This window comes from Odontesthes bonariensis, chromosome 12, assembly GCF_027942865.1.
Source record: "Odontesthes bonariensis isolate fOdoBon6 chromosome 12, fOdoBon6.hap1, whole genome shotgun sequence".
In the NCBI taxonomy this organism is placed as follows: Eukaryota; Metazoa; Chordata; class Actinopteri; order Atheriniformes; family Atherinopsidae; genus Odontesthes; species Odontesthes bonariensis.
Genome location: NC_134517.1, coordinates 18,115,020 through 18,131,306, shown reverse-complemented (window position 1 = coordinate 18,131,306; position 16,287 = coordinate 18,115,020). Strand labels below are relative to the sequence as shown.

At 45.6% G+C, this 16,287-nt stretch overlaps 1 protein-coding gene across 1 annotated transcript; it reads left to right on the top strand.

The window, feature by feature from the left end:
- The first annotated feature begins 813 nt into the window (after positions 1–813).
- Positions 814–16,221, top strand: LOC142395960 (lanC-like protein 3). The gene is given in 7 exon segments (XM_075478508.1): positions 814–910; positions 912–1,039; positions 9,311–9,831; positions 11,539–11,549; positions 14,142–14,443; positions 14,531–14,738; positions 15,892–16,221. Coding segments are annotated over 7 exon segments (1,425 nt in total). The 5' UTR covers positions 814–815; the 3' UTR covers positions 16,052–16,221.
- The last annotated feature ends 66 nt before the right edge of the window (positions 16,222–16,287 follow it).

The window sequence follows — 16,287 nt, the reverse complement described above, 5'->3', positions numbered from 1 at the left end:
AATGGTACCATGGACAGCAGCCGGTTCAGTTTATGGGCTTTTGTCGCCACCTGATGATGAAATGTGGAAATATGAAAGTCACTACTGATAAATCACTGGAGCAGTTAGTGTTTTGTGACACTTGAAATAAAAACTCAGACTCAACACCTAAAACTACAATAAATGTTTCCTAGAAGTTAAAGGTTATGTGTTTGGTGTGAGTTTAACATTATGTTAAAGTGTATATAAGTGGAATATTTTTAGGGGAAGAAGTTGCCTTTGCTTACATTTCCTAATTATGGAGCATGGGGTTAGGACTTATTTATGTAGGCTACACTTAACTATTTGTATTATCATCATCTGAATGATAAAACATAAAAGCCAAAGTAATTTTAAGGCAAAGAGAGGTTTTTCATGGAATAAACTTCAGAAAGTACAACTATGACATGAGTGTTTGAGGGATGAATAGCTGGAGTGTGACTTGAAGCGGGTAGTTGCCAGTTTATGTAGCTTTGCTTTAAAAAGTTAACTCTAACAGGATATAGGACCAAAGGAAAAAATAAAAATAGTTTCACAAGCTAAATCCTTTAGGCTTATTCTGATTATAATTTGTGGTTCTTTTAGTTTTACTGTGTTGTAACAATTAGTGTTAGATTTCATTTTTAAATTATTCACAGTCTCCAAAATGATGTAGTTTGATGTAGAGATTGGCTTGAAGTAACAAACTGTTTTTCAGCAGCTTTATGGAACACCATCCACTTTTGTCTGTTACGGTGCAACTCCTGGAGGCTGACGAGCTGCTGGTCCATCACTGCTCACATCCAATCAGCTGCGGGATGAGTGATCCAAGAGTTTTTCCTCCCTCATCCTTGGATACCTTGAGCAGAGACCGCAGATCCGCGTTATCAGCGTGGCCCTGTACGTTGTGCTGTTTCTGGCGTCCTTCTATCGGTGATGGAAAACACCCGCTGCTTTGCCAACTGCTCCTCCGACTACAAAGGTGCGCTGCTCCCGGGCCAGAGCGCCGAGGCCACCATTCCCGCCATCGTCTCTCTCCACCGTCTATAAGGTCCCCATTGACCTCAGCGACTGCGACGGAGGGTTGTACGATCAGTCTTTAAATAGATAACACCACGTGAAGTTCGTGTTCGTGTTTTATGCGTTTTTACCTTCATCATTGTTGTTTGTGTGGCAAGGAGCGGAGTATAGGATGAAATTGTTAGAGCCAACAACGCCACCTGCAGGGACTTGCACCCCAGGATATGACAACTGAAACCCAATTGCTATAAGGACGCAGGGTCGTGACTGAGGAGGCAGAGACAGTAAAGTAGAGAAAATATATTTATTGAAAATACTATTTATGAATAAAACTTAAGTAAAGCTGCTGCTGCTGCGAAGAAACGAAAGAATGTAAGGGAGGAGCTAAAGGAGGTGCTTACAGGTTGACTTGGGTTGTGTTTAAGACCTATAGGTCCCCTACATTTGCAAACACTGACATAGGCTGGGCTCCACAAAGCGACAGGACTTAACAGCCTGTTGCTGAAGAGCATAATTAGGGACCGAGCAGTGAAGCGCCCCCTACGATGCTTAAAAATGGTTCCCGTATGGTGTAAGAAATCGGTCAAAAAGAAACGTCCATCCGTGCAAGTAATCCGCGCATATTTGGGAAATATGTGCGTCTTTGGTTGTAGTTGAGCATAAAATAAATATGTGCAATCTCTAAAAATGAGTCCATCTGTGTTTATAGGGGGTTGTGTTTTGATATTTGTCAAAATACGAATCGAAAAGTTACGACATCAAAAAATACATACACGAATCGAAAAGTTACGAATCAAAAAGTTACGAATTCAAAAGTTACGAATTCAAAAGTTACGAATACGAATTTCTTGAGTGCAGGAAAGGGGACAAAAATACGTCATCGCTGAAGTCATCACGTCACAGGCATCACCAGCAGAAGAAAATTTGATCACCCCATCAGCGCGGCCGGTGATACTAGAACATATTTTGACTTTGACTGCAGTGCGGACTCTATATTACTCTATATTTACTATAGGCTACTATACTAGTAAATATTTACTGGATTGCGTTTGTGATTTAAAGCATGACACAACAAGGGGCTTCAGCAGCGGATGAACCTGTAAGTTAAAGATATTTTCCCATTATTTTTTGTGTATGAAATGCGCAGTGAATAAACTTAAAGCTGTACGTCGTCCTCCTGTTCAGCAATCGTAGTTTATTAGGATAGCCTATACATTTGATTTCGCATGCACTTGTTAACTTAATCCTACCATTATTTGTCACAATTTCCCCTCTTATGTAGGATTTAAGTGGTTACCACCATGAGCTACCTCACCTACCTAGATAAACGTACCGAGTTTATTCACAAGCCAAGTTTTTCCGGGTTTTGTTTTGTTGTTGAATGTGGCGCTAAACGGCTAACGTAACACGTCACTGACGCAGACGGCTGCGCGCGGCTCATCAGTCCCTATCAGGTCCCGACTCATGTGCGAATGCAGACTGAAACAGAAGGACAGTTATCAGAAACAAATTCGAGTAGGACAGTTCTGATAACTGCGTTCTTAGAACGGCTCTGTCACGTCCCCCCCAATGTTGGGAAAGTACCAATCTGTCCCCTCCAATATTTTATCTAGTATGTGACATATAAAAGTCCTCCTTCTTTCCTAGATCAGTCCCTTGCTGTTCCAGATTTACTTTCAATGTGGGAAACGAGAACGAGGTGCTGTTTACACATACCCGGGTATGTGTAAACAGCATCCGAATCAACCAAACAATCAAGGGAATAAACATTGCGAACCCCTTCCCCCGTTGTGAACTTGGTTTAGCCCAGAATGTCAAGTTGCGGATTCGTTTGAACGAATTCGTTGGCTATCCCGGTTGTCACTCCAAGCACCACAGTTCCCACAGTGGCCGCGCCCGCCCATCGACCCCCCCAAAGACCCCCGTCCCTATCTCATTCTCTCTCTTGAGCTAGACTTCGGTGACATTGATGGATGGCCCCCCTCCCAAGAAACGAGACATTTGTTCATTTTTCAAAGTCAGGAATGTAAGTGCAGGGTCCATCTCATGCTTTAAAAACTAAGCAAAATCCCTTTCATGAATGGAAACCTTCATAAAAGCATTAAGGCTTCTTCTGCTCTTTAGGCACTAGACAGGTTTTAGCAATGTTAGAGCTAGGCTACTGAACAGTTGCAGAGAACTTAAAGGATAAGACCGGTTTTTTGACATTGGGCCCTTGATTTCACATTATAACATGATGTTCTACTCACCCCTGCTTGTTGTTGGTAATTTGGAGCTGTTCCGAAGATATTCGAGAGGCGTCTGGCTGCTCTCTTGAGATATTCGGCCATGAAACGGTTTCCTATGGGCAAGCTTATACAGGCACAAACTATGCTGTTTATAATTTATTAATTACTCTACACTAGCACTGATAACGTGGAGGTGCGTCGCTTACTTAAAAAAATCCGGGTTACTGTAATTTTGAATTTTTGTCGTAAAGTGGGTGTTACTGACGTCCTCGTCGTGCTACTACCACAGACAGCCCACAGACCTGCTGCCTATTTATGCATTCGGCTAAAATTCAAAAGTAGTAACCCGGATTTTTTTAAGTAAGCGACGCACCTCCACGTTATCAGTGCTAGTGTACAGTCCATCCATCCATCCATCCATCCATTATCTTCCGCTGGTCCGGGGATCGGGTCGCGGGGGCAGCAGCTTGAGCAGAGAGACCCAGACGTCCCTGTCCCCGGCCACTTCCTCCAGCTCCTCTGGGGGGACCCCGAGGCGTTCCCAGGCCAGCCGAGAGACATAGTCTCTCCAACGTGTCCTGGGTCTTCCCCGGGGTCTCCTCCCAGTGGGACGGGCCCGGAACACCTCACCGGGGAGGCGTCCAGGAGGCATTCTCACAAGATGCCCGAGCCACCTCATCTGACTCCTCTCGATGCGGAGGAGCAGCGGTTCTACTCCGAGCCCCTCCCGGATGACCGAGCTTCTCACCCTATCTCTAAGGGAGAGCCCAGCCACCCTGCGGAGGAAACTCATTTCGGCCGCTTGTATTCGCGATCTCGTTCTTTCGGTCACTACCCACAGCTCGTGACCATAGGTGAGGGTAGGAACATAGATTGACCGGTAAATCGAGAGCTTCGCCTTCTGGCTCAGCTCCTTCTTCACCACGACGGGCCGGTGCAGAGCCCGCATCACTGCAGACGCCGCACCGATCCGTCTGTCAATCTCCTGCTCCATTCGTCCCTCACTCGTGAACAAGACCCCGAGATACTTGAACTCCTCCACTTGGGGAAGGATCTCATTCCCGACCCGGAGAGAGCATTCCTCCCTTTTCCGGCCGAAGACCATGGTCTCAGATTTGGAGGTGCTGATGGTCATCCCAGCCGCTTCACACTCGGCTGCGAACCGCTCCAGTGAGAGCTGAAGGTCACGGCCCGACGACGCCAACAGAACCAAATCGTCCGCAAAAAGCAGAGACCCGATTCTGAGGTCGCCAAACCGGACCCCCTCAACGCCCTGGCTGCGCCTAGACATTTTGTCCATAAAAATTATGAACAGAATCGGTGACAAAGGGCAGCCCTGACGGAGTCCAACCCTCACAGGAAACATGTCCGACTTACTGCCGGCAATGCGGACCAAACTCTGACACCGGTCATACAGAGACCGAACAGCCCATATCAAGGAGTCCGGCACTCCATACTCCCGGAGCACCCCCCACAAGAGTCCCCGAGGGACACGGTCGAACGCCTTCTCCAAGTCCACAAAACACATGTAGACCGGTTGGGCGAACTCCCATGCTCCCTCCAGGATCCTGCGGAGGGTATAGAGCTGGTCCACTGTTCCACGGCCAGGACGAAAACCACACTGCACCTCCTGAATCCGAGATTCGACTATCCGGCGGATCCTCCTCTCCAGTACCCCCGAAAAGACCTTACCAGGGAGGCTGAGGAGTGTGATCCCCCTATAGTTGGAACACACCCTCCGGTCCCCCTTTTTAAAGAGGGGGACCACCACCCCGATCTGCCAGTCCAGAGGCACTGCCCCCGATGTCCACGCGATGCTGCAGAGGCGTGTCAACCAAGACAGCCCCACAACATCCAGAGCCTTGAGGAACTCAGGACGGACCTCATCCACTCCCGGGGCCTTGCCACCGAGGAGTTTTTTGACCACCTCGGCAACCTCAGCCCCAGAAATGGGAGGTCCCACGTCCGAGCTCCCCAACTCTGCTTCCTCATCGGAAGGCGTGTCGGTAGGATTGAGGAGGCCCTCGAAGTATTCCCCCCACCGACTCACGACGTCCCTAGTTGAAGTCAGCAGAGCCCCGCCCTCACCATACACGGTGTTGACGGTGCACCGCTTCCCCCCCCTGAGCCGCCGAATGGTGGACCAGAATCTCCTCGAGGCCGTCCGGAAATCGTTCTCCATGGCCTCCCCGAACTCCTCCCAAGCCCGAGTTTTTGCCTCCGCAACCGCCGAGGCTGCGTTCCGCTTGGCCTGTCGGTACCCATCAGCTGCTTCCAGAGTCCCACTGGCCAAAAAGGCCCGATAGGACTCCTTCTTCAGCTTGACGGCCTCCCTCACCACTGGGGTCCACCAGCGGGTTCGGGGATTGCCGCCACGACAGGCACCGACCACCTTGCGGCCACAGCTCCGGTCGGCCGCCTCAACAATGGAGGCACGGAACATGGCCCATTCGGGCTCAATGTCCCCCACCTCCCCCGGGACATGGTTGAAGCTCTGCCGGAGGTGGGAGTTGAAACTCCTCCTTACAGGGGATTCCGCCAGCCGTTCCCAGCAGACCCTCACAATACGTTTGGGCCTGCCAGGTCTGACCGGCTTCCTCCCCCACCAGCGGAGCCAACTCACCACCAGGTGGTGATCAGTTGACAGCTCCGCCCCTCTCTTCACCCGAGTGTCCAGGACATACGGCCGCAAGTCCGACGATACGACTACAAAGTCGATCATCGAGCTGCGGCCTAGGGTGTCCTGGTGCCAAGTGCACATATGGACACCCTTATGCCTGAACATGGTGTTCGTTATGGACAATCCGTGACGAGCACAGAAGTCCAACAACAAAGCACCACTCTGATTCAGATCGGGGGGGCCGTTCCTCCCAATCACGCCCCTCCAGGTCTCACTGTCATTGCCCACGTGAGCATTGAAGTCCCCCAGCAGGACGAGGGAGTCTCCCGGAGGAGCACTCTCTAGTGCCTCCTCCAGGGACTCCAAAAAGGGTGGGTACTCCGAACTGCCGTTCGGTGCATAAGCACAAACAACAGTCAGGACCCGTCCCCCCACCCTAAGGCGGAGGGAGGCTACCCTCTCGTCTACCGGGGTAAACCCCAATGTACAGGCGCACAGCCGGGGGGCAATAAGTATGCCCACACCTGCTCTACGCCTCTCACCGCGGGCAACTCCAGAGTGAAAGAGAGTCCAACCCCTCTCGAGGAGGCTGGTTCCGGAGCCCAAGCCATGCGTCGAGGTGAGTCCGACTATATCTAGCCGGAACCGCTCAGCCTCGCGCACCAGCTCAGGCTCCTTCCCCAGCAGAGAGGTGACGTTCCACGTCCCAAGAGCCAGCTTCAGTAGCCGAGGATCAGACCGCCAAGGTCCCTGCCTTCGGCTGCCGCCCAGCTCACACTGCACCCGACCCCCATGGCCCCTCCCACGGGTGGTGAGCCCATAGGAAGGGGGACCCGTGTTGTTTCTTCGGGCTGTGCCCGACCGAGCCCCACGGGCACAGACCCGGCCACCAGGCGCTCGCCGGCGGGCCCCACCCCTGGGCCTGGCTCCAGGGGGAGGCCCCGGTAACCCGCGTCCGGGCAAGGGAACACGGCGTCCAAAAGTATCACTCATCATAGGGGTTCTTGTGAGCTGTTCTTTGTCTGGTCCCTCATCTAGGATCTGTTTGCCATGGGTGACCCTACCAGGGGCTTAAAGCCCCAGACAACATAGCTCCCAGACTCATTGGGGCACGCAAACCCCCCCACCACGGTAAGGTGACAGCTCAAGGGGGAGGTAGTGTACAGTAATTAATAAATTATAAACAGCATAGTTTGTGCCTGTATAAATGCCATGACATGAAGTAATCCATTTTAATCCGACAGAATCGTCACAGAGTCCAACACACTGTCAAACGCGCGCACAGTAAGCCTATGTTATATTCAATGAATGCGCTAAGATACCGTAGCTCACCGCCGATTCTTATTGGCTATACACCTATACACCAAACTGAATGTAAATTAGAAGTATAGCAATGTGTTGCACACTTTAATAAATACTCTCCTCAAATTTGAATGAGTTTTACAGAGACCGAGCTCTTTCTACTACCCGTACTACTACTAGTAGATCAACAAGCCATACCTAGGCTTTTGCTGCCACCTACAGATAAACAGTGGTAACTGCAGCATGAATATTAAGCTACTGAAAATGTAGCATACAAAAAATGACAAAAAAGGAAAGATTAAAAAGCTGGCTACACTACAAATTAAGTAGCACTGTATATCCCAACAATATAGGATATTAATTAAATACTACTACTACTACTACTACTACTACTACAACTACTTACTACTACTACTACTAATAATAATAATAATAATTATAATGAGAAGAAGAAGATTAAGAATAATAATAATAAGAAGAATATTTCTTTATTCAGAAGTTTTCATTCAGTGAATTTTGAAGATCAAACAAAACAGATAATGAATTAAAATACTGCTGCTACTACTACTACTACTACTACTACTACTACAAATAACAACAACAATAACAAGTTTTTTTTTCTTATTTACATGTATTTCTGTGGAAGCGACAGTAGGCTACTGCTTAAAACACAAATTGGGAATTGTGTGGTGTATCGTCAGATCCTGGAAGAACATGTGATATTGTGCAAACATGTTTTTGTGTTGAATAAATTATGTTGATGTAATAATTTTGTCCTTTTTGGCAAGCCCTTTTTGCTTCAACTTAACTTACCATGAAATGCTATCCCTAATCTGTTCGTATGCCATGCATCAACATATTTTTGTAAGGTGACAGACAGCAGAGGCTGGAGGAGATGGAGGCGAGGACAGAGGAGGTAGAGGAAAAGAGGCAGAAAGAGATAGAGGAGCAGAGGCTGAGAGAGAGGATGGAGGTGGTAGTGGAGGAGAACCCACAGTTGGAGATAGAGGAGGAGGAAGACAAGCAGAGACAGAGGCTGGAAATTCACAGGTGAGGTTAATGGATAATGTTAGTCATGAGAGTGGCAGCCATGGCCTAGTGCATAGGTGCAAATAAAGTTGAATGTCTCCATACTTGCTCCCGTTTTGCTTTTTCTATTTTATTTTCACCAAGTAAACGTTTTCGAGTCACACACTCTTCGTCAGTCAGTCTGATGAAGAGCGTGTAACTTGAAAACGTTCACTTGGTAAAAAAATAAAATAGCTTGTAGCTTGAAAACGTTCACTTTTGTCCTGCACCTGCGTCTTGGATGTGCGCACCACTACCTTACTAATGGTTAAGGAGATAGACAATGTATGCACCAGTATTCGGTCTTCCATTGAAGTCATGCCTTGTGTTCATAGTGACCAAGTTATTTGTATGCTAAATGCTGCCATCTGGTGGGCTAAATCTGCAACTGCAAGGTGTAAATGAGCCACATTTTCAAACACTGAAAACTTTGAACACTTCGGCCTAGGACATTATTTTTTGCAACAAAATTGTAGATGACATCGTTAAGGAGATCCTGTCATTGCCCCTCATCCAATACGCTGTCATCATTGATGGGACACAGGATGCAGCAGGAATCGAGCAAGAGTCCTTCTGTCTGCGATACATTGACAAAAACTTGCAACCCTGAGAGGAATTCATCGGCTTCTACCAAGTTACATCTACTACTAAAATATCGCAAGCGCTGCCAAAGATGTCCCGATTCGCCTGAATCTACCTCTTTCCCAACTACCAGGTCAGGCTTACGATGGGGCGGCCAATATGTCGGGACGAATGCAGGGTGTGCAAGCACATCTAAAGAAGGAGCAACCTCTGGCTGTGTATGTTCACTGTGGGCCACATTGTGTAAATCTCATCACCCAAGCTGCCTGTGCATCCTCCACCATCATAAGAGATGCAATTCATTTGGTGAATGAATTGGGTGTGTTGTTCCAACGCCGGCCTATCACTCTGTTCTCAATCAGTACCACTCTGTGCTTGCTGCAACAGAGGAAATGGCTCAGTCCTCCATGATGGATGTGTGTGTCTGCAAAAGTAAGTGGCCTTCATGAGAAGTTTTTGAGGGGCAATACAGTTCTTGGCCTTCTTCTTGCAGAAGATGTAATGTCGATGTTGGAGGAGCTGAACATTTCTCTGCAGCAGAGAAGACAGACGACATCAGGGATGCTGGCTGCCGTGGAGCATGTGAAGAGAGGGATCCAGGAGAAAAGATCAGAAGGGCATTTTGGCCAGCTGTACACGAGAGCATCTCAGGTTGTTACATCTGTAAGTGTGCAGCCCATCAAGATGCCTCATGTGAGAATGCCCCCAAAACGCTTCACTGGTCCAGCCATGCAGCATCAGCATCATACGGCTGAAGACTACTACAGAGTGCAGTACTTTGGCACTTTAGACACTGTCGTTACACAGTGCTCAGAGCGTCTTAGCCAAGAGGGGCTTCAGAGGCTACAGAAGTTAGAAAACATTGTCATCACTGGGAAGATGGATACACTCATCAATGAATACCCAGAGTTGGATGCCATGTCTTTGGACATACAGTTAAAAATGTTCAAGGCCAACTACTCCAGTACAAGTCTCTCAGAGGTAGCAGAGATTTTGAAGGGTATGACGCCAGAGGTACGACATCTTTTTAGGGAAGTGGAGGCCCTCTTGCGACTTGTCATGGTTGTTCCTGCCTCCTCAGCAGAGGCTGGGCGAAGTTTTAGTGCCCTTAAGCCTGATTCTTACTCGGCGCAACCGCGCAACTGTTCTGGCTCGAGAACCATTAATGACGTCATCGAAAGCGCCAGCCCCTTCACAGTTCCTTCAGCTCATAAGCGCAGTTTGCGCCGAGTATGCGTCACATTTGCAGTTCTCTCCAGACCAGCGGGCGTCACTGTTGAGGAAACAAGCTGAAGAACCGGACGAAGAAAAGCATACGAAGAAAGCATACACAATGCCACCTGTGGTGTCACGTCAGCAGAGGCTGGCACATCTGATGCGGATGCGGAATGAATTTACTCTGGGTGTATCCGTCGCCACTTCTGTGCGCAACCTTCTTCTTCGCCTTCACGAATCGGTCACGGATGCATTTCCATGTTTTCTTCACCTCCACCACCGACTGCCCCAGATGCCTGCCGATTTCCCCCCAGGAATTCGACACTGCCGTGTTGTCCCAGTGTAACTTCATAGACGTGTCGTACAGATGTTTGTAGAGGCGCACCCTCTCGGTCACCGCGGTCTCTGCAGTGTTCATGTTTCCTTTCTCTTGGTCAGCTGTTTCCGGTTGAGCTCGCGCGAAGTCAGAAAAAAAGTTGTGTGCGCGCCCTTGCGACGCGCGAGGATTTTTTAGCTTGCGACGAGGGGCGTGGTGGAATTTTGGGTCACGTGACCGTTTGTGCCATTTGCGACCAGCTAGTAAGAATGGGTCAAAGCGAGGTTGCGCCGAGTAAGAATCAGGCTTAAGACGCCTGAAGACATGGCTGAGAACATCAATGGCACAAACCCGGCTAAACAATCTTGCCATTTGCCATGTCCATCAAGAGAAATTGGATGCATTTAACAGGAGACAGATCTGTCAGAGATTTGTAGAGTTGAATGGGGAACACCTCCGTACTTTTGGGCCATTTATTTAAGTCAAATCAAGTCAAGTTGGCTTTATTGCCAATTTATTTACATGCACTGGTCATTCTTCAGTTTGCGCAAGAAGTAGAGGCGCTGTTGGGCTTTCTTATTTAGATATATTTCTATGCTCTTTTTGACCTACTAATCAGAATATCACTTCTCTTTGTTTAAGAAGCCATTTTACGTGTAATTTAGCATTTCTGTATTCTGATGAAATATATCTGTGTGTGTGTGTAATAGTATGGAATAAGTTTACAATTGCACATTTTGTATTTGTGTTTTGCTACTTGACATACAATAAAAAACGAGCTTTGAATTGTAACTTGTTAATTGGTCATTATACTGCATTTCTTAAAAATTATGTTCTATACAAGCACATCTTTATCAATACACCTATATGAAAATTGTACAACATTTTCAATATAAATATTTTGGGAAGGGCTCACATTTGGACCAAGGGCTGAAATCTACTGTTCTATACAGTATATATTTCATGGGTTTAGGATTTGTACAGGTCACCCTAAAATGCACTAGAATGCAGGAAATGGCATCTAAGAAATAAAAAAATCTATAAAAATATACAATAAATGCATTCATATTTTTAAACAGGAATTACATGTTACAATTGATTACAAACACAAAATTACATTATTATATAAATATTGACAATATATACACGTGTGCCTTTAATAATGAGAGTGTTTTTGTGTTTTCATGTAGAGTGTGCAATGGTAAGCCGAGGCCACCTTGTATTTCAGTGCTATCTGTTGACTGTCCCTGTTTTGGTGTTGTGCTGACAGTTGTAAACACTGACACCATCACTCTTTGTAGTTATTCAAAAATATTAAGTAACGCCTCATGATCACTAGAATATTAAATGATGGTATCAGTACTTACAATTTCTTAGTGATAAACAATAAATTCATTCATAATTTTAAACAGAAAATACATGTTACAATTGATTACAAACACAAAATACATTATTATATAAATATTGACAATATATACACATGTGCCTATAATAATGATACATAATTATTTCATGTACACATATACATAATAAATACAAGTGCCAAACCTTTACAACATAAAATCATGCCATGTCCAAATTTACAACATCACCCTGTCCTCACACATGTAGAATTGGAACGGGGTAACAAATTATTCGGTTGAACAATGTTTGCTGGAACACATGTCACTGGGCCATATACTCCATTTTGTCCACCTTTGGGCAAAGCTAACATCTTCATAAACGGTATATGTAGCGCGATCAAATGCTGTTCTAAACTATTCAAACAGGCCAGTTCTGCTGGAATGGGACACGCAGTCAAATTGTTCCCTGCAGATTCTGCCGGTTCCTGTCCTCTTAGTATCTTACTATGACATGTGTAACAGATCGAAAGCTTCCCTCTAGGTGTGTCAACCAAGTGACACGGCATCACACAACTGGCATCACATTTGTGCAGATAATGGTCAGTAATGCACTTTGCGGCTACAGCAGCTACAACTCCAGTCTTATTATAATCTGCCCTTTTACAGGTTAAAACCTGATGTTTAAACAACAACCTGTGGCAAACACAACACACAAAATCTGGTCCATCTCTGACTTTTATCTAAAAACTGCTGCATAACAAAGTCAAATTGCAGGCGCTTTTCTTTCAACTGCTGCCTATTCAGCTTCATACCTGCTGCAACACGCTGTTTATATTCAACATTTGCATACTGTGTTCCACTCATCTCCTTCTTGGCTTGATACGTGACATTAGTCCTGTACATGATCCTACTCATTTCCTTCTTCTTGGCTTGATACGTAACATTAGTCCTGTACATGATCCTACTCATTTCCTTCTTCTTGGCTTGATACGTAACATTAGTCCTGTACATGATCCTACTCATTTCCTTCTTCTTGGCTTGATACCTGACATTAGTCCTGTACATGGCCCTACTCATTTCCTTGACACTCTGTCTATGTAACCTATACTTCAATTTACTCAAAGCCTTATGCTTTTCCTTATACAAACTATTTTGAGCACAATTTATTTTACTTCTTTCCTTCTGGCTTTCCTGTATACGTAAACACTCTTTGTCTTGCCTGTTCTGCAGGTTGCTCGTTAAATACATACGGTGTTTGGTGTCTGAAATTGTATCCATCACGTCTGCACTTTACAATAACCATAACACGCCTGTGTTTCAGGCTGTTGAACACACACTACGTTTTCATAATGGTTACCATTGCAATTCTTTACATAAACTGCTTGTTTGGAGAATTGATGTTTGTGACAACCATATTCAAGCCAACGGTCATTGTGATATGTGAAAATACTCACACCTAAACAGTCTGCTGCAGCTTGAATCTCGAGCTCTGTAGCCCAACTGCCAACATAACGCATCCTTGACACCACCAGATATTCTGCCATTGAGAAATCTGGACATGCCCCACAGTTTGCCCATCCCGAAGGACTCCTCAGATCTGAAGGAAACCTACCGTGGTGTTTTCTCTGCATGTGTTCAGCAGTGTGTAAGAGTAACCGAACCAATTGCATCCATATTTGATCACTTTGTTAGGATTCACTGCCGAATGTCAAAGCAAAACCCCCCCCCAAAAAGTCACATTTGTCACGTGGGTCACTTTCGCCTCTAAGCACAAAGGCACAAATACTATAAAAGTACAACAGAGAATGATTGTTAAAAGGAAGACATATGTTCGCGAGGATCAAGAGTAAAAGATGTTCTCAAAAGCATACGGGATGTAGCAGCTTCTCCTACTGTTTTTAATAAAACCAGTCTGTCTGTAAATATACACTCATTTCTCATGAATAAAGCTGGTAGCTGCAACCCAAAATAATGCTTGTCAAGCACATCCAAAAATTTAAACTAAAATAGTTTCGACTCCCGGGGTATTTTTATATGATCTGTTTTGCATAACACCAACACCAATTGCTGCCCCAACAAAGAAGGAAAGTAGTTTTGCATTGAGTACTTTGCCACAGACAAATATTTCATCCAATTGACAGTTTTAGATTTTTTTTTTAAAGATTATAATTAAATCATTTTGAATTGTAGCTGAGCGGATATGAAATAGTGGGCGGAGCCTGATCAGGCCATTGTAGCTTACCTATCAGATAAGAATGGGCTTTTCTTTTGGGTGGAGGGGGGAAGAGTGGTGGTCCCTTTAGCCTTTTACAAGATGTGTGAAATTTGCCGTCACAACTACCACTTCACTGTTTTATGAGAACTTTAAAGATTTTGTAGAGTATATATGTGATGTGCCACTTGTCAAAACTGTGAAGCAGGCATAGCGAGGCACAATTAAGAATATAAAGGTCAAAAAAGAAACCAAAACAAGTTTTGCAGTTGTCCTTTGTGAATGTCTGTGCCTGCACCCTCTGGGTTTTGTCTGTATGTGTGCCTGGCATGGTGTTTCCCTGCATGCCTGCTTTGGTGGGTGCACGTGTGACCTCCTGGCCATCCCTCCTGTCAGGTGCAGCCCACGGCCTGTCGTCAGTGCTGCAGATGCTGCTGAGTTACCAGGACATGCTCAGCGGGGCGGAGAATGACCTGGTGAGCTTGGGGGCCATCATCGAGAGAGAAAATGAGTTGGTGCACCGGTGTCACGGAGCCCCGGGTACACTCATTGCTCCTTATGCAAATCGTCACGCTCGTCTACTGTTGCGTCTCTATTTTACGATCAAGTCTCCATCCTCTTGTGCAGGTGTGGCGTATCTGTTTGCAAAAGCCTATCTGATCAAAAATAAGCCTCAGTTTCTGGACACATGTATCTGCAGCGGAGAGCTCGTGTGGCAGAAAGGTTTGCTGAAGTAAGGACCTGGGATTTGTCACGGAGTTGCAGGCAGTGCTTACGTCTTCCTCCTGCTTTATCGGCTCACAGGCAACTCAAAATACATCTATCGTGCTCAAAGGCAAGAAATCACTCTTCCTGTTCCCCACTGGACTGAGGACCACAGGCAGTAAACTCTGCATGTTCAAAGACACGACTAGAGACCAACGTTCTGTTGTTTAAAACAGTGAATGTGATCCCCACAAGATGGTTAGAATGCTGCTTCAGCTTCAGATGCAAGAAAACCACAAAGTAGCTTTTTCTGAATTACATTTAGTTGCTTTTATGTTCCCCTGATGCAAAATATACTGATCCCAAAAGAACATCAGAGTTTGGCTTAAAGATTAGATATCCAAAAAAAGGAGATACTCCACACTGCTCTGTTTTTTTGCAGAGGGAGAAAGATCTATACGCTGCTTATCTAAAAGCTCCAGCTTTGGTTTCACTTTCAGCCTGGACTCTGTGTGTTTTGGACTGAGATGTAGCTAAATAGACACTCAGTGGCTTTCTAAGATTGTATAATTCATCTTTAAAAACCCTGTCATGTGGGATTATTTCAAACTTAACTTTAACAATCTGGAATGGACTCAGTCTCTGGTGGTCCTAACATGATAGGTTAGTACTCCTACACAAACTCTTCCTACTCATAAATAGACATCTTGTTTATAGAGATCATACTTTCATGTTAAAAATGCAGCATCAATGAAAAGTAACGTCCACACACTGAGAAACAAAAACTCATCCCAGATCTCAATCAGCTCCATGTTTAAAATGATATTTAAGTTATACGTTTTCTCATACTGATATGCTGATGGACTTTATAAGCATCCAGACTGATGAATGATTTGAATGAATATACAGCGTTAGAGTCCAGGTTGGACACATTGTGGGTTGTAGCTGCTTGTTATTATTGTTGCATAGGGACTCTCAAGCACAGACTCAGCAAAATGAATAAAAATTTCACGTCGGAGATAGAAACCTGAACGAAAAGCGCTAAAGCGTGCCTTACCATTCAGGAGAGAGAATGCGCATTAGGTTTTTTTCTGTCAGCAGACAGAGGCTGCATCATTAATATCTGAACCAAATTTAAGCTTAAAGTTGAGGAAAAGATGTAAAAGAATTTCCCTGTTGAGATTTACATTCCTTTCAAACATGTGAATAAGACATCAGTGTGATCAGTTGAAGAAATCCTCTGTAATCCACATGCATCCTCTGTATTTGTTCTCTCCCCACAGGTTTGCAGAGTTCATCTTCACTGAGGAGTTTCAGGCAGGCTCTCACTCCGTCGCCAGCGTCTACAGTCTGTTCGAAGGCCTGTCAGGCACGGTCTGTTTCCTGGTTGACCTCCTGCAACCGGACCAGTCGGAGTTCCCCCTGTTCAGTGTCTTTGTGTGAATGGACCTGGTTTTCCACTGAGCTGAACAAAAGAAAATCACATTTGAGGTCAGTTGCGGATGAAACAAGGTCATGTTTTTGCGTGAATGTGCAGGTTCCAGGCGTCATCAGGTTCATTGCACTTACTGTAACAACACTCATTCTGATTCACAGTGTAGTCAGCTAAAGTAAAAAAAAAAAAAATGAGGCACAGCAGATTTAAGGGGTGTATAGATTGATAGAACTGAGACATTTAT